The sequence below is a fragment of the Podarcis erhardii genome (assembly GCF_964252035.2).
Source record: "Podarcis erhardii genome assembly, chromosome: 5".
NCBI classification, from domain to species: Eukaryota; Metazoa; Chordata; class Lepidosauria; order Squamata; family Lacertidae; genus Podarcis; species Podarcis erhardii.
The window spans coordinates 39622371-39645330 of record NC_138509.1 but is presented as its reverse complement, the minus strand read 5'-3'; the positions used below and the strand labels follow the sequence as shown (position 1 = coordinate 39645330).

Genomic DNA, 22960 nt, shown 5'->3' with positions numbered 1-22960 from the left:
AGTTACTGCACTGTGGATATGATGATGGTGAGATGACTAACATTTAAAAACATATACGTAATACATTATACCATGGGGGAATCACATAAAACATTCATATTCATACAACGTATAAAAAACAATGTTAGGGAGCTTTCGCAGCGCTCTAATAATAAAACAAACTGAGCTCAGTCTATTAAAGGCATGGAGAGAAAGGATGAGTTTTTACCTGGTGCCAAAAGGATGTCAGCAAAAGGGCCAGGCTGACCTTGCTGGGTCTTCTTCAAAAATGATAATCTGATCAGATCAGGGAAGTGGAAAGCATCCTTTTCACATGATTAACTTGGCAACTATAATCCTATAATTAGGATTTGGAGATGTTACTAAGCACATGACTTTTTAAAAGACTTGTTATAGATGGACATCATACCGCAATCAAGAAAAGATTGTATTTTTTTTTTAAGAATGTATGATTATCTTTACATATAATAAAAGGGCAAGGTTGTCATCACACTGCAGTTTGCTTGGCTGCCAACAGATAGAGCTATGAGTTACAACATGACAATAGACTTCTAAAAGCTGCTGGGCCATCGCAGCATCGTTGGAGGATGAGGAGAAGGAAGTGGTGGAGGGAGACAGCGATGGAGGCAGGCAGGCGGGTGAGTGGCCTAGAGGTGACCCATGGAGGAAATGTCAGGACAGGCCAGCTGCCCACCAGGTGTCCTACTCTGCTGTTGTCTGCCCTCATCACTCTCCACTGCTGAGGCTGAAATGGCATTGTTGGCGTGAGTCAGCAGTAGGAGCTGGAGGAAGGAGTAGGAGGAGGTCTAAGGGAAGAATAGGTAGGTTTGGCAAGGTCTAAGGGTCGGGGGGGGGGGGCTTAGGCATAACTGGCAAGCAAAGCAAGCAGAGGTGCAGCCCTTAGTAACCCTTCCTTGCCTGGGATTAAGCTGCAATCTTACACAGGGCAGGAAAGGGCTTGCAAAGTGTTCCTTTCTCCATGCTTGGGCAGGGAAGGTTGTGCAAATTCAGCAGCAGATGGCAACATGGACAACAGCACAAGCCATGCCGTGAAGGCCTCTAGGACTGCATGAAGCCCACTGTTGCCCAGCCTGATTTTATCTTGAGAAGCAGTTAGCTACCTATTTGGTTCCCATGGCAGCACATTGTCCAGCTGTTAACATGCCCAAGGCTCTCCCCAGGTGTGCATCAGGAAACTTTGCACAGATACAAAACCACCTAACAATGCTTGGTTTAGGATGGCTTGAACTCCACAAAATCTGCACAGAAAAAACATACATTGCAAAGTTGATTATAAATGAAATGAACTCAGCATAAATAACTAGGTTTGCATTTTTTTTTTTAAAGAAACATATTAAAAGTTACAAAGTCTTGTGTCTGATAAAGTGGTATTAACTGTGTGTGTGGGTTTAGATAAGGAAAAAAAGAACTTTTTAAAGGACAAAATAAACAAGTTATTTCTCTGGCAGACAAACTGAGGAATACACAAGCCTGGCAGACCAAATGAGCCATCAAAGCAAGATATCAGTGAAGGCTCCCAAATACATGAAAACAACTTCTGAGAGCCAGAGGCCTGCATTTATCAGAATGCCCATCAGAAAATGAGGAGGCAATTAACAAATGGGGACAAGGTTAGCTTTATGACACAGAGCCAAAAATATTTGATACACTGTAAATTTGTCATCTTCCAGAAGTAATTCAATTACACCTAGTGGCATAAGACAGCCTAGTTGCTACAACACAAAATGCAGTTGTATTGCTTTGCTCGCTGAAAACATCAGTGTGCAACCAAATTGCTTTGCAGAGCAGGGGTGATTGCTAACTAATTTGTTGTTGCTGTTAGAATTAAAGTCACAGTAGTTGCTTTTTGGGGTGGGGGTGGGGTGGGGGCTGAATGCTTTGTCATTTCTACAGTTGGGCTTTCCCCCACACTGCACATTAATTTTCTATTCTGGTGGCTCCATACTATCAGTATTTTGTGGGAGGGATTCAAGTGCATATCAGGAAATTTAGGTGTATCAAATTAATAGTGGATGAAAATGCTCTGTTGACCTAGGACAAAAAACATCCATTTTTAAATAAACAAATAAACAATGGGTCTTTGTGGTTAAGAAAGTGATAGAGAAATCATAGAGTGAGCCATCACAGTAGTACCTCGGGTTACATACGCTTCAGGTTACAGACTCCGCTAACCCAGAAATAGTACCTCGGGTTAAGAACTTTACTTCAGGATGAGAACAGAAATTGTGCTCTGGCAGCGTGGCGGCAGCAGGAGGCCCCCATTAGCTAAAGTGGTGCTTCAGGTTAAGAACAGTTTCAGGTTAAGAACGGACCTCCGAAATGAATTAAGTACTTAACCCGAGGTACCACTGTAGTAAGAAGACATATGAACAACCTGAAAACAGATCATGACCCATGCACTAACTAAACCATAGCTCAATGTTCTGGGCACAAGCCTGGTCTCTTCCCTCTCCAGTGTGGATGTAAGATGATTGGAAGCGTTTTCTTCTGCATACTGTATAACTAAATGCAGTTTGTACTTACGGTACAGGCATGGTAGTTAGTACTAACTATGGCTTATCTCAGGGGTCAGCAAACTTTTTCAGCAGGGGGCCGGTCCACTATCCCTCAGACCTTGTGGGGGGCCGGACCATATTTTGGAAAAAATATATGAATGAATTCCTGTGCCCCACAAATAACCCAGAGATGCATTTTAAATAAAAACACACATTCTACTCATGTAAAAACACGCTGATTCCCGAACCGTCCGTGTGCTGGATTTAGATGGGCCTGATCTGGCCCCCTGGCTTTAGTTTGCCTACCCATAGTTTATCTGAATAAGCCAACATCATAAGCCGCAGTTTGAAGTTGGCTTGTTTGGAGAAGCCATATGTAAAACTAACTGCAATTTGTCTTAGTTTAACGTTCAGCTTATTTGAAAGAAACCATAGCTAAAATTGACACCAGTTTGTTGTGTTCAAATGAAGTAACAAGCTGGAAGCCAGGGGAGGACTGCTTATTTCCATCACTTCTGGTGCTCCCCATCAGCTGCCATGAACATTCACCAGCCAGCAGAGGAACATCTTCTAGGCTTTCCCAGTGAGAGGCCTATTCAAGTTCTATCTACTTCCTCCAAAATGATATTTTGTGCTAAGCAAGTTGTTTGCTGTTTACCTCTTTGGGCTTCCCTCTGGTGGGAGAAATAGGATATAAGGAATAACTGAAATGATCTTCTCATGTGGTCGCATTGGAGTAGGAGTAGACAAGGGACAGACACAAGCCAAGGCTCATTCGTGCCATGTTCAACTCTGGCTGAAGTTCTGACTGCTATTAAATGAACGTACAGCTGTTCTATTTTTTCCTGACAAAGGCTGTACCTTTAATGGCTGCAGGACAGGCAGACATCTATGGATATTCCTAGCCATGCTAAAAAAAAGTTCTGCTCTTGAATTCCTGCCTTTTATATAGCTATAAAATGTACAGTGCGCTTCTCAGCAAAAAGTAACTGTAAAACAGATGCCTTAAATTCATGGCTTGTCTAGCCTTTAGAACATATTCCCTCCCAATTTTTCCATCAATATATTAGACACCTTGTCTGCAAATTCAATGACATTTTGCTGCCTTCTTCTCTCTTGTAGCCTCTGCCTCTTGCATGTAGTGTAGCCTTTTCAGGCTGCATCAGGGATGTGTTTCTTCCTCCTGAAGGCAGATCTTCTTCTTCTTCTATCTGATAATAAGTGGATCCTATTCAGAAGCTGCACCTAGGGAACAGAGAAAAGATGGCAAAAAGAAAATTGTATGAGAATGTGACAGCAAAAGGAGATTGGTTATTAGGCCTATGTGTGCCTGTGTGTGTGGGAAACCAATAAACTTTCCCCACTTTTTAGGGTTTTGCTGGGACCTGAGGTCAGTTGTCAGCCAAAAAGGCCAGAACCAAGCAGTTCAGATTCATAATTAAGTTGAACAAAGTAGGTTATCATGAGACCTTGGCATATGCCAATAGTATTGCTGTATCATTTGAAAGCTTCACATTTGCCCAAGAACTTGCACAACTGGAATGCAGCCTATTTGTGCTCCCAACACACCAGCACCCCCACTGCTTCAAACTAGATCCCTCCTAGAGAGAGTTAGTTTATACCCAGGGTGCTTCAGGTAACTTGCATATCTCACTCTCTGTCTCAAAGAGCAAGTCTGAATCTTTGTACACAAAGACACACACGCACAGCCCTGCTCCATCCCCTTTCCAGGAATGAGTTTGGTCCCATTCAAAACACCCAAGACAGATTTGCAGATATCAAAATGCCATCTCCCAGCTTAACTCCTCCCGAAGAAATATCAAACACTGGCTAGTCAGAATCCTGGCAAACAGATCTGAAACTAGGTTTCAAATGTGAAAAAGTTGGAAAACTGGACGCTTCCCTCCTTCTCTCTTAATATAACAGACACACACACAGAGAGACAGAGAGACAGACAGACAGACAGACAGACAGACAGACAGACAGACAAACATAGTCCTTATGTAAATTTCTCTCTCCAGATTAGGCAGAAAATTGGTGAAAGCCAGATTTCCACATGAGAGACACTGTAACAAAGATTAGCTGTTTTCCTCTTCTTGATCTAATTTCCTGACCTGATTTCTAACTTTACTGCTCTTTCATTTTTCATTTCTTTCCCCTATGTAATGAAACACCGCTTCTCACACTCCTACCATCCTTTCCCATCTCATAATGGCAGCTTATCAAACTGCGAAAGCACTTTTGTTGACAGTTTAGAGGTAATCCAATATAAAAAGGAGTCTCCCAAGTTTTATTTTTTTTTTTTTTTTATAATAATTTTTATTGATTTTACAACATAAACAAAAAACGAACAAACATAGTGCGACTTCCCCAAACCTCCCCTTCACTGCATCCAAATTTCAAAATTTTTAGCAATTCTTCATCCCATTTTTATATTTAGTTCTCTTTAAAAAGAGTTTCTGCTTTATAAATTTCAATTTATAGCTGTAATTCTTTGTGTCCAATCCCCTGACATCTTAACATTCCGAAATTTTACAACAATTTTTAAGATAGATTTTAAATTTTTTCCAGTCCTCCTCCACTGTCTCTTTCCTCTGGTCACGGATTCTGCCGGTCATCTCTGCCAGTCCCATAAATTCAGTCACCTTGGTCTGCCATTCTTCCAGAGTAGGTAATTCTTTAGTCTTCCAATACTTCGCCAAAAGGATTCTTGCTGCTGTTGTTGCGTACATAAAAAAGGTCTTATCTTTCTTTGGTACCAATTGGCCGACCATGCCCAGGAGAAAAGCCTCCGGTTTCTTTACAAATGTCCACTTAAGGATTTTCTTAATTTCATTATAGATCATTTCCCAGTAGGCCTTAATCTTTGGGCAGGTCCACCAAAGGTGATAAAAGGTTCCTTCACATTCATTACACTTCCAGCAATTGTTATTGGGCAAATGATATATCTTTGCTAGCTTGACTGGGGTCATGTACCACCTATAGATCATTTTCATTAAGTTCTCTTTCAGGGCACTACATGCCGTAAATTTAATACCTGTGGTCCATAACTGCTCCCAGTCAGCAAACATAATATCATGGCCGATATCTTGTGCCCACTTAATCATGGCTGATTTAACCGTTTCATCTTGTGTGTTCCATTTTAGCAGCAGATTATACATTCTAGACAAATTCTTAGTATTGGGTTCTAGCAATTCTGTTTCTAACTTTGACCTCTCCTTCTGAAATCCTAGTTTTCTGTCCTGCTTAAAAGTTTCATTAATCTGGTAATAATGTAACCAATCTCGGACTTTAGGTTTCAATTTCTCAAAACTCTGTAATTTCAACTTTTCACCATCATATTCTATAATTTCACAATATTTTGGCCAGTCTGTATCCATGTTCAATCTTTTTACCGCCTTAGCTTCCATTGGTGACAGCCACCTGGGGGTTTTACTTTCAAACAAATCTTTATATCGATTCCATACATTATACAATGCTTTCCTAATAATATGATTTTTAAAATTTCTATGTACCTTTACCTTGTCATACCATAAATATGCATGCCAACCAAAACTATTATCATAACCTTCCAAGTCCAGAATGTCTGTATTCTCAAGAAGTAGCCATGATTTCAGCCAGCAAAAAGCTGCTGCTTCATAATAAAGTTTTAAGTCCGGCAGGGCAAAGCCCCCTCTATCCTTTGCGTCAGTCAAAATCTTAAATTTAATTCTGGGTTTTTTGCCCTGCCAGACAAATTTAGATATATCTTTCTGCCACTTCTTGAAACAGTCCATCTTATCTAAAATTTGCAATGTCTGGAACAAAAACAACAATCTCGGCAATACATTCATCTTAATTACAGCAATTCGGCCTAACAAGGAAAGTTTCAATCTTGACCATATATCAAAATCTTTCTTCACTTCAGCCCAGCATTTCTCATAGTTATCTTTAAATAGGTTCACATTCTTAGATGTTAAATTCACCCCCAGATATTTTACCTTTTTAGTAATTTCCAAACCAGTTTCTCTTTGAAAACTATCTTTTTCCTCCACCGTAAGATTTTTTTCCAACACCTTTGTCTTGTGTTTATTCAATTTAAAACCTGCTACCTGACCAAATATTTCAATAAGTTCCAGAACTCTTTTTGTGCTAGTTTCTGGCTGTTGTAATGTCAAAACTAAGTCATCTGCAAATGCTCTTAGCTTATAATGTTTAGTTCCGACCTGTATACCTTTAACCAGCTGGTCTCTTCTAATCATATTAAGGAAAACCTCCAGTACCGATATAAACAATAGAGGGGAAATTGGGCATCCCTGTCGTGTCCCTTTCTCTATTGGAATTTCATCCATAACCATACCATTTACAATAAGTTTAGCCTTTTGCTCAGAATAGATTGCACTTATACCATTTTCAAAGTTCTTGCCTACCCCCATTCCTTGGAGATTCCTCTTCATAAAGCTCCAACAAATATTGTCAAAGGCTTTCTCTGCATCCACAAAAATCAAAACAGCTTTTCTATTTATATCAGTTTCCAAAAGTTCTAGAATATCTATAATATTCCTCACATTGTCTGACAATTGCCTGCCTGGTAGAAAGCCTGTTTGGTCCCTGTGAATCTCCTCTAACAAAACTTTTTTGAATCTTTTTGCTAGAATGTCTGCAAAAATTTTATAATCCACATTCAAAAGTGATATAGGGCGGTAATTCTTAACTTGATGTTTCTCAGTTTCTGTCTTTGGTATAAGTGAGATGAATGCTTCCTTCCACGATTCGGGAGCCTTTTTCCCCTCCAAAATTTGATTGCAGACTTCTTTCAGTGGTTGTATTAACCAATCCTTCAATACTTTATAATATCTCGCGGTTAGTCCATCTGGTCCTGGTGATTTTCCCAGCTTCATATCCTGGATGGCACTCTCTATTTCTTGATCTGTAATTTTCTCATTTAAACTCCTTCTGTTGTTTTCAGAGATTTTTGATAGTCCGTATTTTCCAATAAATTCTTCTATCTCCTGTTCATTTTTTGGCCCTTGTTTGTATAATTTCTTAAAGAAACTTTGAAAACAATTACTTATCTCATTTGGTTTATTAATAGACTTCCCATCTACTTCGAGTGATGTCACTGTATTCAGTTTTTGTCTCTTTTTCAGTTGCCAAGACAGTAGCTTCCCACATTTATCTGCAGACTCAAAAGTCTTTTGTCTCATTTGTTTAATTTTCCATTCTATTTCCTGGTTCATCAATTCCATATATTGTGTTTGATAAAATTTTATTTCTCTTAATATCTCCTGGGATTTAGGCTTAGATCTCAGTTTCTTCTCCCCTTCTTTTATTAGATTCCAAATTTTCTCTTTCTTCTCATTCTGTTTTTTCCTCTTTATTGAATTCTGTTGTATTAGGAAGCCACGCATCACGGCTTTACTTGCGTCCCAAATGATTCTTTTTTCTGTGTCTGGTCTCAAATTGATCTCGAAGTAGTCTTTAAGTGTTTTTTGGGCCTTTTTGCAAATTTCCTCATCTCCAAAGAGGGTGTCATTCATTCTCCATCTAAAGGTTCCAGCTGTTGTCAGTTTCATTTCCATCTTGACAGCATTGTGGTCAGAGCAGGTCTTTGGGCAGATTTCTGTTTTTTTAACCTTTGATGCCAGATTACTAGAAATCCATATTTGATCAATTCTAGTCCATGTCATTTTTGCTTCAGAGAAGAAGGTCCCCTCCCTTTCCAGAGGGTTCCTAGTTCTCCAAATATCAATCAGATCCATAGTGTCAGTCAGGTCAAAAAAAGTCTTTGGTAGTCTTCCATCATTAGATATTGTTTGTCTTTGGGCCTTATCCATATTTGTAGAGACGACTCCATTCATGTCACCCATCATTATAATTTTAAAGTCCAAAAAGTCCATTAAAGTCTCATGCAACTTCTTAAAGAATTCAGCCTTCCCCTCATTTGGTGCATAAACTCCAACAATCAATATTTTTTCTCCATGAATTTGGATTTCCACTGCCAGGTATCTTCCTTGATCATCCTTAAAGATCAATTTTGGTTCAAATTTTTCCTTGACATAAATCACAACTCCTCTTTTCTTGACTCTATCTGATGATATAAATTCTTGTCCTAATCTCTTATTTGTTAAAAGTTTTCTATGTATCCTGGCGATGTGGGTTTCTTGTAAACAGATTACATCTAGATGTTCCTTCTTTAATAAATGAAATACTTGGCCCCTTTTTCGAGGGTGGTTCAAACCATTGCAGTTCCAACTGAAGAGTTGCAGAGACATTTTGGTTACTGGGTAGATCTTCCACCGACTGCACCCAGTTGTTGTTCCTCCTCGGTCGGTGCTCGGTTCAGTCCAAAAGATAGATTTGAGATGTCCGGTACTTCCTCCTCACTGACAGTTCCTTTCTGAAGATCCTCTTGATTTCTTTCCAAAAAGATCTCTTTATCCTGGTTTGTTTTTATTTTAATTTTCTTCCCTTTGTAGCTAAAGGACAGCCCTTGTGGAAATTCCCACCTGAATGGGATATTATTCTTCTTAAGTAGATCAACTAGTTCTTTAAATTGAGATCTAACCTCCAAAAAATATTTAGGAATATCCTTGAAGATTTGAATCTGAGAATTTTTAATGACCAAGGCCTTCTGGAAGTGTAGGTTCAATATTTTGTCTCTTTGTTCCTTTGATCCTAAGGTAATTAAACAGTCTCTTGGCTTCTTCCCTTGCTTCCTGCCAATCCGAAAGGCTGAAGTTATCATAAATTCATCTTCCTCTCCATCTAGCTCATCATTCCAGAAGTCTTGAAATTTATCTGTGAGAAATTCCCCAAGCTTGTCCTCTTCCTCTTCTGGAACCAGTCTTAATTTCAGATTCTTACTTTTCCTTTCCAGTTCTAGTAGGGCTAATGCTGAATCATGTTCATGTACTTTTTTTACAATAGGCGCAAACTTTCCTTTGGTTTCTTCAGCAGTGGACCTGGCACTCTCAGCTATTCTCCTTGTTTCCGTAGATTCTTGAACCAAACGGTTTATAGAATCTGTATTAGATGAAATTGTTGTTGTATTCAGGTCTAGTCTTGTTGTCAATTCCGTCAGTTTCTTAGAGTTCTCTGTAGACTGTTTGGTAAGTTCTGCAGATTGCTTAGTGAGCACTTCTAGTGACTGATTTATTTTAAGCAGGGCCTGTGTCATTGACTCCATTGATGCTGCTGTTATTTTTTCTTGTGCAGCTGCTGCTCCTGATAAGGAGCCTCTTTTTTGAGCTTGTTTTTGAGCCTGCTTTGTTTTACTTCTTGTTGAAATCTCTTCTGACGGGTTGCTCATAACTCAAGGTCATTCACACAGGAAAGTTGCAAGTGGAAAATCCCACTGGATACACTGTAATGTAACTAAAGCCCTCTAGAGGAGGAAATTGTAACCATCCAAAGGCACCCAGAACAAAGAAACAGAAAGTCCAAAGGCAAAAGTCCCATTAAAAGTCTTTAGTTTGTAGCGCTTTACTGTTAAAATTGTAATCCACCAAAGTCCCGAGTATGTTTCAAAATAAGTCTTATTTTGTAGCCGCTGTCCTTTGACAGCTCACTTGACAGTTCCTTTTTTTCAGGCGATCGCTGCTCCGGCAGCCTGGCCAGAAGTATCGGCAGCAGAGGTTTTTTATTCCTTATCCCTTTCTTTTGCAGGTTAAAATTAATTCTGTTTCCTCCCCCCCTTCTCCTGCACAACAGGGGGGAGATCCTTTCGATGTCTGGTTTAATAAGAGTTAAAAGGAAAGTCCATTTAAACACAGCTTAGTCTTTTCATTGCTCCGTTAGTCATGCAGTTCCGGGAGGCTGACTTCCTTAATTTTGCCTTCCCGTTTTCAGCCAAATCTTCTAAATTTTTAAGTCCCGTTTTACTTTTGCGATCTTACTCACGGGTATTGTTGTTGCCAATCGTTGATTTCAGAAAGGAATCGGCGCTCTCCGTTAATGGCGACGCGGCTTCACTCCGTAAGCTGGGTAGCGATCCTCAGCACCGCGCTCACCCCGATGCCGCTCCGGAGCCTTTAAAAAGGCTCTTTCACGATGCCGGGGGGGCGCAAAGGTGCCCACCGAATCTCCTTGCTCACAGGCTTCAGCGCCTGTGATTTTAGGGGTCCCCCGCTTGCCGTAGCGGGTAAGACCCGAACTTACGGAGCAGTCCTGCCTCGGAGCTCGAGGCTAGGACCGCCATCAAACGCTGGCGCCGACCGGAAGTCCAGGAGTCTCCCAAGTTTTAAACTATTTTTAATGTTGTATTTAAATTTTGTGGCACACCCTGGGACCTTATGGTAAAGGGCAGGTGGTAAATATAATAATAATAATAATAATAATAATAATAATAATAATAATAATAGATTGTTTCACACATTCATCTTTATCACATCAGGACTGTGAGTGGGCTGCTGCAGATCTGTCATCACAGACTGAATCACTTCTTCCCTTCAGTGCTTTTTAGTGGGATCAGTTAACACATTTAGCAACCAGTTGGCAGAAGCTGATTCACACATCCTTTTTCTTCACTCAGAAGAGGCCCAGGTAGGCCCCCTTGGGCTTTCCTGGCAGTGGCAGGTGGCTGACTCCAGGAGCCACCATTTTAACTTCCCACAATGCCATGACATAACATCACACCAGGGCATTGTAGAACATTTAAACTGTGCCCCCCAAAGTCACCACTAAGGCTGCTATTTTAATTTCTCACAATGAATTAGAGCAAAGCTTTATCAGGACCATTGTCAGAAGTTTAAAAGGCAACCTAAAGCAACTCAGTAAGGAGTGCCTAGGATGTAGGCATATATTCTCGTATGGCCAACTAGATGCCTGTTCGATGACTGTCAAGCTTATTCAAGAGTCTTTGGGTGAGATACTTTGTTGGAAGCTTTTTGAAAGTCCAAGAAAACTGTGTCAAGCTGGATCACCTCTACTTCTCACATAACTCTGATAGGACTTACCTTTGCAGAACCATGCTGGTTCAGTTTTGGCAAGGCTTGCAGTTGTCAATGTTCTCTTGCTTTGATATTGCTACACTCCTACAGCTATAGCATGGGAGCTCATTTGTCTCTTGGGGTGGGGACAGGCTGAGCTGAACCACAAAACTCACTATCAACTGTTGGCTGAAGAAATCATAAAATGAAGGGTAGCAGAGCTGCAGTGGCGTTGCTGTCAAAGGTCTACTCACCCAACCCTCCTGCACTGTTTGAACAACAACAAAAACCAATGAGGAAACTCACTGACAATGTGAGCAAATGCTTTCCTCAGGTTTCACCTCCACCCAAGTCCTAGAGTCTTTGGTTCTCTGTGAAGGCTTTCATAATGTAACACTGACTGGCACATGAGGTTTTTCAGGATCTGTGGCCACACTTCATAGCCACTTCTGTGAATGAATTTGCACCCCATCTCATTAGAGGCCATCACCTTGTGAGACCAATAGACTCTCATCTATTCAATTTTAGCTCCATGGAGTAAATCCAAGAATAACAGCAACTCATATCTTGCTGATTTAATATCCTGTTTCCTCTAGCACCTCTCTCCAGGGACTAGTAAATTCAGTTCATGTTTTCAAACTGCCACATACAATTCTGACACTGGATATCATTTAGCACAGTTCTCTCCAGTTGCTTTTTGTTCTGCAGCTGTGTTAGGTAAAATGATGATATTCACACTTAAGTCTGCTGCCCTTTAGCCATAAGCTCAGGCTCAATGGATTTGTTGACTGCAGACAGATCCCCACACCATACATTTAAAGGCACATCTAATGCACATTTAAAGCACATGACTTCCCCAACAGAACCCCGGAAGTGTAATTTTCCCCTCACAGAGCTATAATTCTGAACATAGAATCATGGAATTGTAGAACTGGAAGGGACCATGAGGGTCATCTAGTCCAACCCCCTGCAATGCAGGAATATTTCCCCCAATGTACCCATGGCTCTGAGATTAAGACCTTAACATGTTACAGTTCCCAGGGTTGTTTGGGGGGTACCATGTGCTTTAAATGTGTGTGTTGGAACTGCCCTAAATTTACAAAATATTTGCAGAGAAACACTGTTGGTTGCAGAAAAGGTTAACCTTTCAAAGAACCTGCAGACCAAACACTGAAAAGTGTTCTCTTTATGGCATGAAAACTACACCAGGATCGCAACCAGGCAACAAGATATAAACTGTTTGGGCCAAAATGAACATACAGGATCTGAACTATTCTGGAATTTGCTGGGATCTATAAATTGTGACCATATTGTTTGAAATGGCTGGGGAAAGAGGCATGTTGTTTCAGAGGTAGATTCTTCTGCTATCTGTCCAAAGAGCAATATTGTACCTAGCTTTCAGAAACTGTGTTCAGTGAGGTTGTTTTAAAGTGCTAGGACAACTGCACTTGAATAAAATTGATCAATCCATTGACTAATTAAAAGTGGCCAAGAGGGGGCCTGGCATATGGCTTCAGGGAGGCTAGTTTAAAGTCTAGACAGAGAAGGCCCCAGCTGAAGATGGATTGGGATACAAAAGGCCTCTGGTGCAAAATTTAGATGGTGGGTGGTCCTCAGTGCTGCCTCTCTCTGCCTCTTCTGGGCTGTGCTGTCTCCAGTCAAGCTCCACTACAAGCAGGAAACTTTACCATCTACATTGCTTGCAATCCAATCATTTCAAATGCAGCAATTACTCATCTCTAAAAGGAGTCTGGTTACACCTCTGTGTAGGACAGTGCTCTGAGCTTTCAGTTCCCATCAGTTCTGACTATAGGGATCACCAGCCTTTTGGAGCCAATTTGCTAACCAGAGAAGCTTGCAGACACTACATACAATGCAGCAATCATATGGCTGTTGATATCAGGCAGGAGCCTTCACGCTACTGAGATTCGAGCAATGCAGGAGGTGGACCAGATGACCCTCAGTTCCCTTCCAACCTTACAATGCTTTGATGCCATGAGTCTATAAAAAGGGGTGAGGGTGTTATGATCATGGAAAGGTGTGAGGAGCATATTTGTTCCCTCTAGAAATCAGAAATCATTTTATTAAAACAAATTGTTTGAATGCACTACTGGAAGAAAAGGCAACAGACATTACAACAAGTAATGTCACCGCCACCTCTATGCAATGATATACTTTGAAAATCAAATTTTGCCAGTAATTGCCACAATTTAGTTGTAGGCATTCAGTGTCGCTGCATTAATGGTGCCAAAGAGGTTCGTTGTGCCTCATTATCTACCTGCCCAGGTATCAATCCAATTGCCTTTGTGATGCTGTCTGGTCATCCTGTTTTCCAGCAGATCTGGCAGAAAGAAACCTCCACTCTGTTCCAATTACAGCTGTGAGAGAACACGAGGAAGGCGTTTCCCCCCCTTCCTGGCTAATGAAGAGAAGGCTCCTTCTCTCTAATTCTCGAGAGCAGGCAAGGCATGCCTGCCTGAGCCTCCTCATCTCTCCCCTGCTAGAGCAGCTGCAGCCAGGGCCATCCCTGCACTGCTGTTGGCTGCCTCACTGAAGAATCACAAGAAGGAAGCCCTTTGCTCCTTTAATCTTGCTGGCAGGGAGACGGTGGCAGCTGCAAAGAGAAAAAAAGGAGGAGACCAGATGGCTTGCCAGAGACTCCTTTGCTTGGGCATGATCCCACCACAAGCACCAAACTCCTTTCCATTCAGAACTTTAGTTTGCAAGACTGCAAGAGTGTTGTTCCTTTGTTTTTAAAGAAACTAAACCTTCTACTATAAAGAAGAAATTTCATTTTAGGAAGATGACTGTGATTGATTAGTTGTGCTGATATTCCCTGGCACGCTTTGTTCTTCTATGTTGAAAGACAAAAATGGATGGTCTGATGGGAGAACCTGAAAATGGATCCTTGCTGCTAGATCCCCCAGCAAGTTCCTCACCTTTGGATCCGTTCTTGCAACCCCTGGACTTCATCGAACCCTGGAACTTCCACCTTCTCTCTGCTCTGATGTTCTTGGTGACTTCCCTGTCCCTCTTCGAGAATTTTACCGTCATCCTGGTGACTCTGAAATTCAAACAGTTGAGGCAGCCTCTAAACTATGTCATTGTGAACCTCTCCGTGGCCGATTTCCTGGTCTCCTTGATTGGGGGCACAATCAGCTTTTTGACTAATCTGAAGGGTTATTTTTTCATGGGCCACTGGGCATGTGTGCTGGAAGGATTTGCAGTCACATTCTTTGGTAAGTGAAAAGGTTACTGATCTTTCCAGCCCTCGATGTAAGTTACACTTGCAGATGCATTTAAATAACAGTGCAATCCTATGCATGCTTATTCCAAAGTCAATCTCATTGAGTCTTATTTCCCCAAGGAAGTATGCATAGGGCTGCACTGTTACAGCCTGCAGGCAAAAGGGACCGGCTCACAGGCATGCTCTACCTTGGGACGATTGCTGAGTTCTTTTGCGCTTGCTGTTACTGAGCTTTTCATTCTGAAGATAACATAGCAAGGTTTGCTAGCAGCTATCCATTTGTGAGATTTAGCAAAAGTGCCTTTGTGACTGCTAATAGGGATTTATCTCTTTGCACATATACTGGAAGAAATCCTGTGTGCTACAGAACCCAAACTCCAGGGTGAGGGGGGAGGTATGAGACATGCTTTCTGGGAGACCTTTTATAATTTGAAGTGATAATGTTGAAGCGTGTCTCACTGAAAAATAACGGTATTGTAACTCAGGGCTATTAACCAATTAAAGTGCTCCTCGTTGATTAAGTGTGGTGCTTCATCTGGTTAATTGGTCAATTACTCTGCATCTCAGGTCACCCAAAGAGGGCTCCTTCTGCTAGCCAATGAATCCTCACAATCTTCATATTCTCTGAACACACTTGCACCTAGCTTGTCAAATAGCATTCCTAGGTGAAATCTAGCAGTTAATTGGTTCTATCTTTGTGCCGTCCACATGGCTACTTCAGGGCAATTATGCTGGATTACAAACATAGGAAGCTGTCCCATTTTACATAGATATATGTATTTCCAGTTTCTTCTCACGGTAATGCCATGAAGTTGAGGACTAGTAACTTAAGGCCACCGAGGGAACCTCAGAGTTGTATGGGGGCCTTGAACCCAGGATTCCCTAGCCCAAATCTAATATACTACCCACTTTACAACAGCACACTGTGTCTCGGTGATGGTTGTTCCACATGGACCTGTGCTTCAAATTGCCTTTGCAAAGGGTCATCTGACGAGCTATTTCCGTCTGCAGGTCAAGAGCAATAATGCTTTCCTAGGACAATCATCACATCCTTTTTTCAAGCACCCTCAGGGGAATGGCAATGGGAAGTCCCCCCCCCCCCGAATCTTCTAGCAATAGCAACACTGACTGCTAGCAAAGAGTGAACTCTTCCACAGTGCAGTGGTCCTAACAGAAAGCAAGGAGGTAAACAGCCAATGTGAATATAGCATCTATATTCTGTAATGCACATTTTAAGAGCCGGTAGAAGGGGTTAAGAAAAGTTTGGCTTGCAACAGGCTGGGCTAGCCAATGCCATAGGCTATAATTCCTGTAGGATGTGTGACTTATAGGGAGAAGATACTGGACTGGAGTAAAGGTATTCTTCAATCACTTTTCTGTTTTGCTCAGCAGGAATATCTGCCTTCCTCTACTGTCACTAGAGCATTTCAGTGGCATATTACTGTACCTCCCAAACCACAACCTACTCCTCCCCTACCATTCCTAAAATGATTCCTTGTAAATGCTGAGCAGCTTGTACATGCTGAAAGGAAGCTCTGCTAACTGGGTGCATGAGTGACATGTGTTTGGCAGTGCTTCTCGCAACATAAGGTTAATCAGTGCACAACACACAGAGTTTCTGTATCTGTTATTGGCTGATTGCATTTATATTCCACTTTCCCCCCAAGGAGCGCGAGGTGGTGTCCATGGATCTCCTCTCCTCCTCATTTAATCCCCTCAACGTCCCTGTGAGGTAGGTTCATCTGGGAGGCAGGGACTGGCCTGAGGTCACACAGTGAGCTTCGTGGCCAAGTGGGGAGCTGAACCCTGGTCTCCCAGGTCCTAGCCCGACACTCTAACCACATCACTGCAATGACTCTTTTTGTACACGTGCCCAGTGTAGGTTTCCCAATGGATGTTACAGACCAGGGCAAGCAGCCCAGCCCATTTCTGCTTTCCCTGTAACATCCAACAACCTCTCCCCTCACATATATCATCATCATGCAACTGAACTTAAGTTCCTTCGTGTCTCCTTTATTTCAGCAGCTTCATAAAACACAGACAACTCCCCCCTTTAGAATTAATGGCATTTTAAATGGGCTGAACTGTGCCAAATTGCTTCTAATCCTGGAAAGTTCCATGAATGCAGAATTCTAAGCATCCCATTTCTCTGAGTGCTCTGCCTCCAGTTCAGATCAGATGCATTGCCTTTGTTTTTATAGCCCCAGAAGAAGTCATTCTAAACAATATTTGGCCGCTCCCTGGACTGAAGAAAGCAGGCGGGTGGGGAGTAGCTGATGGCAAACTGAGGTGGTGGGAGCAGTGCCTCATTTGTCCTAAGGGACCAACCTGCAGATGGTCCCTTGTCTCTCTAGAAAGGAGAGAGAAAACCCCTAGAGAACTGCTTCCTGGTTTGACTTGGTACAAGGCAGCTTCACATGTCCATTTGATTGGGGATTTGAACTCAGATCTCCCTAGTCAAAGTCCAGCACTCCATCCAGTGGGAAATATGTAGCTTTCTAAATGTTGTTGGACTCCCAACTCTCACCAGCATGGCCAGTGGTCAAAGATGCTGGGGCTTGGAGAGCCACAGGTTCCCCATCCTTGCAATATGTTACACCAACTTCTTCTTCCCCCTAATTTAGCTCATTCTCGTTGCAGGAATAGTCGCCCTCTGGTCCCTTGCTCTGCTTGCGTTTGAGCGCTACATTGTGATTTGCCGTCCCCTAGGAAACCTACGCCTCAGGGGGAAGCATGCAGCTCTGGGAGTAGCCTTTGTGTGGGTTTTCTCCTTCATCTGGACCATCCCTCCTACAATGGGGTGGAGCAGCTACACTACTAGCAAGATTGGAACTACGTGTGAACCCAACTGGTAAGGTAGCTTGGGGTACGGCATTTGTTTGATCAGCCCTAATCCGGCAGAACCTAAAAACCTTGTGTGGTTTTTATAGGTATTCTGGAGACTACAACAACCGTACTTTCATCATTACATTCTTCACCACCTGTTTTATCCTGCCCTTATTGGTGATTTTGATATCCTATGGAAAACTGATGCGGAAACTTAGAAAGGTAGGTGAGAACATTTGCAAGAGATACAAATCCCTCTGAAGGAGTGCTTTGGCACCGGTGGGCTTTTGTGTCAAAGGATTAGATTTTGTATGGATCAAATTTCCAAACTTTGCGATCTTAATTAGTCATGTATATTGTGCACATCTTAGGTTGCGATTTGATTAGTGCAGATTCCTAGGCCAGCAGCATGTTGAATATGTCTAGATGCTCAGCTGAGCAGCAGAAATCTTAACGACGTCACCTGTGCGGCTGACCCACTTGGTGCTGTTCAGGGGGATGTTCATGAGTAGTGCGGATCTGGTGATGGCATTTCCATCGTGCCAAGAGTGGTGGTACTGCAATATCTCATGTCATGCCACTCCCTTTTGCAAACAGTGCACTTCGTTTCAGCTTGGTTCATCTTAACAACAGCGTCTACAGAGTTGCAAGTGCAGATGTGTTAGGAGAGTCACACATGTTCAGAGTCCTGAAAACTGTGGGGGAATTAAATATATGAATCTCTATGACCCACATGTATGGGGTGAATAACAAAATAATTGGCTGGGTGCCTGCCTAGGCTCAAAACACAGAGTTTACCACACTCTCCAGCAGCAAGGAGAGCACAGGCAGAATACTCTTGGGCTTCAAACACGTGCTCTAAACTTGGAGTTTGCTAAGATATGTTATCCCTGAAAACAAATAAACTGAGTCTAAAAAATCCTACTGGTATCCCTGCTTGCAGATGTCATCTAGGTAGAAAGCCCTTACTTTGCTCATGCTTTTGACGAGATCTCCTCCCACTCTCTCTTTTCAAGGTTTCAGATACTCAAGGCAGACTGGGCTCTACAAGGAAGCCTGAAAGACAGGTGACCAGAATGGTTGTCATTATGATCCTTGCGTTTTTAATTTGCTGGTCTCCTTACGCAGCCTTTTCAATCTTGGTCACCACCTGTCCTTCCATCAAACTGGACCCTCGCCTCTCTGCCATTCCAGCTTTCTTTTCGAAAACGGCCACGGTGTATAATCCAGTTATCTATGCCTTTATGAACAGTCAGGTACTGCACACCTCCTCTTTGGGTATTTAAACCAAATTGTTTCCGAGTCCATGGGGAACATTTCTGGTTTGTTTTTTCCATTCCTGTTTTAACAAATTGTTTCTGTCCACTTACGTGTTAAATTATTGCTTCACTCCCATGATTTATAACATCTTTTATTCAGCTTGTTATATGCGCTATCGATTCTGGCTTGCATTCCAGAATATATTTACTTCAGAGTAACTCTATTAAAATCAGTTGCAGGGTTTTAGAAAGTGTGGGATGAAGACTGTCCACGATATTGGCTGCCATTCCCCCTTCTGGGAGAATACTCTGATTTAGGAGATGATGGGGCTTGGCCCATTATGTTGTTTTAGTGCATGGGTAGGCAAACTAAGCCCCGGGGGCTGGATCTGGCCCAATTGCCTTCTAAATCCGGCCCACGGATGGTCCGGGAATAAGCATGTTTTTACATGAGTAGAATGTGTCCTTTTATTTAAAATGCATCTCTGGGTTATTTGTGGGGCATAGGAATTCGTTCATTCCCCCCCCCCCATAGAGTCCAGCCCCCCACAAGGTCTGAGGGACAGTGGACTGGCCCCCTGCTGAAAAAGTTTGCTGACACCTGTTTTAGTGGTTCATTTTAGACATGTGTACCCTTTGCTTTGAACATGCAACATAGATAGAAACAAGGAACTGTAGAATTGGAAGGGACCCAAAGGTCCATCTAGCCCAGCCCCCTGCAATGGCTTTCCAGGACACCTCACATAATTTCAGCACAACAATAATTATTTGTGATTTCATTCCTAGTTCCGGAAGTGTCTCATCCAACTGTTTCGATGCAGTGGCCAAGATATTGCCGACTCCAACGTGAACCCCATTTCAGAAAGGGCAGTGCTCACACACAGCAAAAATGGCGGAGAGATGTCCACAGCGGCACCGCCTCTTACTGTCTTCAGCCAGAGAAGTGAAGATGAGCAAAGCAGCTGCCATTCTTTCGCCCAGCTGACCATCGCAGAAAATCAAGTTTGTCCAGTGTGAATGCAACTCTTCAAGATGATGAGCCAGGACTACTAACTGGGGATGGGGAACTTGTGGCTCTGTAGATAATGTTGGATTATGATTCCCCATCCCCAATCCTTGACCACTGGCCACACTGGCTGAGGCTGATAGGAGATGAAATCCGACAACATCTGGAGGGCCACTGGTTCCCTGTCCCCACTGTAAACCATTCCATTGTTAGCATTCATTTGCACAAAATGGCAACCAACAAGAATGTCAAGGCCAATTGCTTAGCATGCTCATTAGCTGGTAGCGTTATGAATCCATTTAGGCTACAATAATATGCACACTTACCTAGGATTAACTTGTAAGTAGGTAAACATAAGACTGTGCTGTTAGTGCTTTTTCCTCAAACGATTCTAATGCACATGCTTTAGCATTAATGTAACATTTGGAAGATACCATCCGTGTTATGGACCTTAAGAAAATAACAAAGAATTGTTTATGGAGACAGTTTACTACTCCAGAGTCTTAACATCACTCTTCATATTTTCTGTATTTCTTGTTCCACTGAAATTGTTTGAAATTGTTGGATTGGCAATTTGTTTTCCTTCTTCATCTACAAATGAGGCGGACTGATATTTTCAGAGGAGAGGAGAGTCTGAGGTGTAACGGTTTAAGAAATTCTGTATGTGACATAAACATGCCGTATTTATTTTTGCATATACTGTGTTTTGTCATTCTGCGCATCTTCCGAGGAGCTCAGAGAAACCGAATGCTCCCAATTTATCCCCAGAAGAACCCTGTAAGCTAGGTTAGGCTCAGTGATAAGTGACCTGACCCAAGGTGAGTTTCATGGCTGAGTCAGGATCTAAATCAAGTAAATCAATAAAAACACTTAACTGAGGTTCTGCCTCCCTAACATAAAGCCTGCCCCTCTCTGTTCATTGTTTCCCCACTGCTATCAGAATGGAGATTGACCCACCATCCCAGGGCTAGGAACCTTTGGGGGGGGGGAGTCCCCACTAGTGCAACCTACAAAGTCATCAGCAATCCTTCAAAAACTGGTGAGGCGATTCAGCACTCAGGAAGGAGATGAAGGCATTGGGAGAACTAAGTTTTGTTAACTCAGTTGTTTCCCCAGGCCACCTCCAGTCTCCCACTCTGTCTGCTTTAGGAAAACAACTAATCGGATTTCCTTCTTGCAATTACATGGACCTAGAGTGAGTCAAATGGTGTAGTAATTATATGTTTTTACTTAATCAAAACAGGGGCAATTTTTTTGGGAAAAGTTATTTGGAGCCTGTTTCCATCTTTCTCCATCTCTCTACCTTTCATCCCCCCAAATCCGTGATTTCATCAAGTTAGGTAGCTCGGAAAGCTATATTATCGCTCAGCAGGTTTCTGCCAGTAATGGCTGAGCCAGAAATGACAACTGGTTACAAATGATTCTGTCATCCATGCTGTGGCATCATGAGAGAACTGTGTAATACAGTGTGTGTGTGTGTGTTTGTGTTTGTGTACACCTCCCCATTGAAAGGTGTGCCTGCTTTGCTCTTTTTCTTTAGTTCAGGATATATGGATCATGCAGAGGACATGAAAGCCACATAATTTACAAAGTCTGGCAAGAATGTTAATTGCATCAAGGGATAATTGAGCAAAGTGGTATATCACGGATGATGCTCACCGTTTCCTGTTAATAAATGACGTTTTCCAGGATAGCAGAACCAAACTCGGGTTGAAGAACCCTGAATTGCCTTAAATTCAAAGAATCATAGAATTATATATATATTAGGTGTAATTTGAGACAAACTCTCATCTCCTCATCAATGAAAATAAGCCTTTATCTTTTCTGATCATTCATATTTGTCAGAGTTGAAAATCCCCATTCACAACGTTAACAGAACTGTAGAAGAATAGCCAGTGCTATTGAAGAGAGGTGTGGATACTGTTTCTGGTTTTTTAATTTTCATACTGTACTATACTACACTACACTGATATGTTTAAATGTTTCTTTGATTGTCCTTGAATCCTCCTGCCACACCTTTTGAGAAGAACCACTGTAGACAGAGTAACCAAAGTACAACCACTAATTCACAAGGAACGATGCAGCCAATGGGAGATTGTTCCCCCCGTTTCCCATAACTGTTTAAGAGCACATTTGGAAGGACTGCAGTCCCATTGTAGAGCACCTGCTTTGCATGAAAGTCTTAAATTCAAACACCGGCATCTCTAGGTGGGGTGCAGACACACCCCCTGCCTGAAACCCTGGATAGCTGCTACTAGCCATTACAGTGGTACCTCAGGTTAAGTACTTAATTCGTTCCGGAGGTCCGTTCTTAACCTGAAACTGTTCTTAACCTGAAGCACCACTTTAGCTAATGGGGCCTCCTGCTGCCACCGCGCCGCCAGAACACAATATCTGTTCTCATCCTGAAACAAAGTTCTTAACCTGAAGCACTATTTCTGGGTTAGTGGAGTCTGTAACCTGAAACGTATGTAACCTGAGGCGTATGTAACCTGAGGCGTATGTAACCTGAGGTACCACTGTACAGACCCATCGAATGACTCCTGTGTATAAGGCTGTATATGCACCATATGTTTAAAGCACATTCCCCTCCTGCAAAGAATCCTGGAATTCTTTGGGAGGGGGGGAATGCGCTTTAAATGTATGGTGTGTACGAAATGTAAGGCACTTTCTTGTCTCCCTGTGTACCAATATAACAAAACTCTAAGCTCAATAGAGAAGGCGAGGGAGCCCTCTTGTGGCCAATTCAATATTTGAGTGGGTAAATACATCTGTGTGTCTGTCTCTAGCTCACACATACGTGCACACACACACATTTCCCCTTGTGTTAAGAATAATTTTCTTCTACAGATATACTCCCATGGGTCAGCCAGTCGCAAGAGTGATTAACTAAAAGAAATCATAAGATGCTGTAGCAAGGATTAATATTTAATTATCTTTTACCTCTAGAGAATATGTAGAGTGATTAGATTAATTGCTTGTGACGCTTATTAGAATTACAATAGCAAGGGCTTGCATGGGGTGAAAGCAGAAACATGAGTGCTCAGAGGGCTTGTGGATATTACAGACTGGAGAACAAAAGTCCACTTAAGTACAGTGTTCGTATAGAAACAAAGCAGACATTGTACCTCCCTTGTTTCACTAGATGGATGAACATCATCATTAATTGTTATGAATTATGAGAACATTTTGATTCA

General features: G+C 42.1%; 1 protein-coding gene and 1 long non-coding RNA gene across 5 annotated transcripts in view; one reads left to right on the top strand and one right to left on the bottom strand.

Annotated features, from left to right (window-relative positions):
- The window catches only part of LOC309342618, a 37477-nt gene that overhangs the window by 5675 nt on the left and 8842 nt on the right, over positions 1-22960 (bottom strand). Inside the window, exons 1-4 of one of the 4 annotated variants that reach the window (XR_014156916.1) lie at positions 18468-18557; positions 14365-14489; positions 11453-11614; positions 1876-3761 (exon numbers count right to left, since the gene is read on the bottom strand). This is a non-coding gene — a long non-coding RNA (uncharacterized lncRNA). Of the gene's footprint in view, positions 1-1875; positions 3762-11452; positions 11615-14364; positions 14490-18467; positions 18558-22960 lie in introns of those variants that run through there. The other 3 variants (XR_014156914.1, XR_014156915.1, XR_014156913.1) reach the window with 3 other exon arrangements.
- On the top strand, positions 13891-20458 carry LOC309342599 (vertebrate ancient opsin-like). Its single transcript, XM_081863319.1, has 5 exons — positions 13891-14664; positions 17313-17523; positions 17603-17720; positions 18515-18754; positions 19544-20458. Exons 1-5 carry the CDS (start codon positions 14298-14300, stop codon positions 19772-19774), a joined length of 1167 nt encoding a protein of 388 aa, XP_081719445.1. The 5' UTR covers positions 13891-14297; the 3' UTR covers positions 19775-20458.

Excerpts from the sequence above, each read along its gene's own strand:
- LOC309342599 (XM_081863319.1), top strand. The coding sequence starts at position 14,298 with ATGGATGGTCTGATGGGAGAACCTGAAAATGGATCCTTGCTGCTAGAT. Across the intron at positions 14,665-17,312 it reads ATTTGCAGTCACATTCTTTG|GAATAGTCGCCCTCTGGTCC; the intron begins GTAAGTGAAAAG and ends TTCTCGTTGCAG. Across the intron at positions 17,721-18,514 it reads TGATGCGGAAACTTAGAAAG|GTTTCAGATACTCAAGGCAG; the intron begins GTAGGTGAGAAC and ends TCTCTTTTCAAG.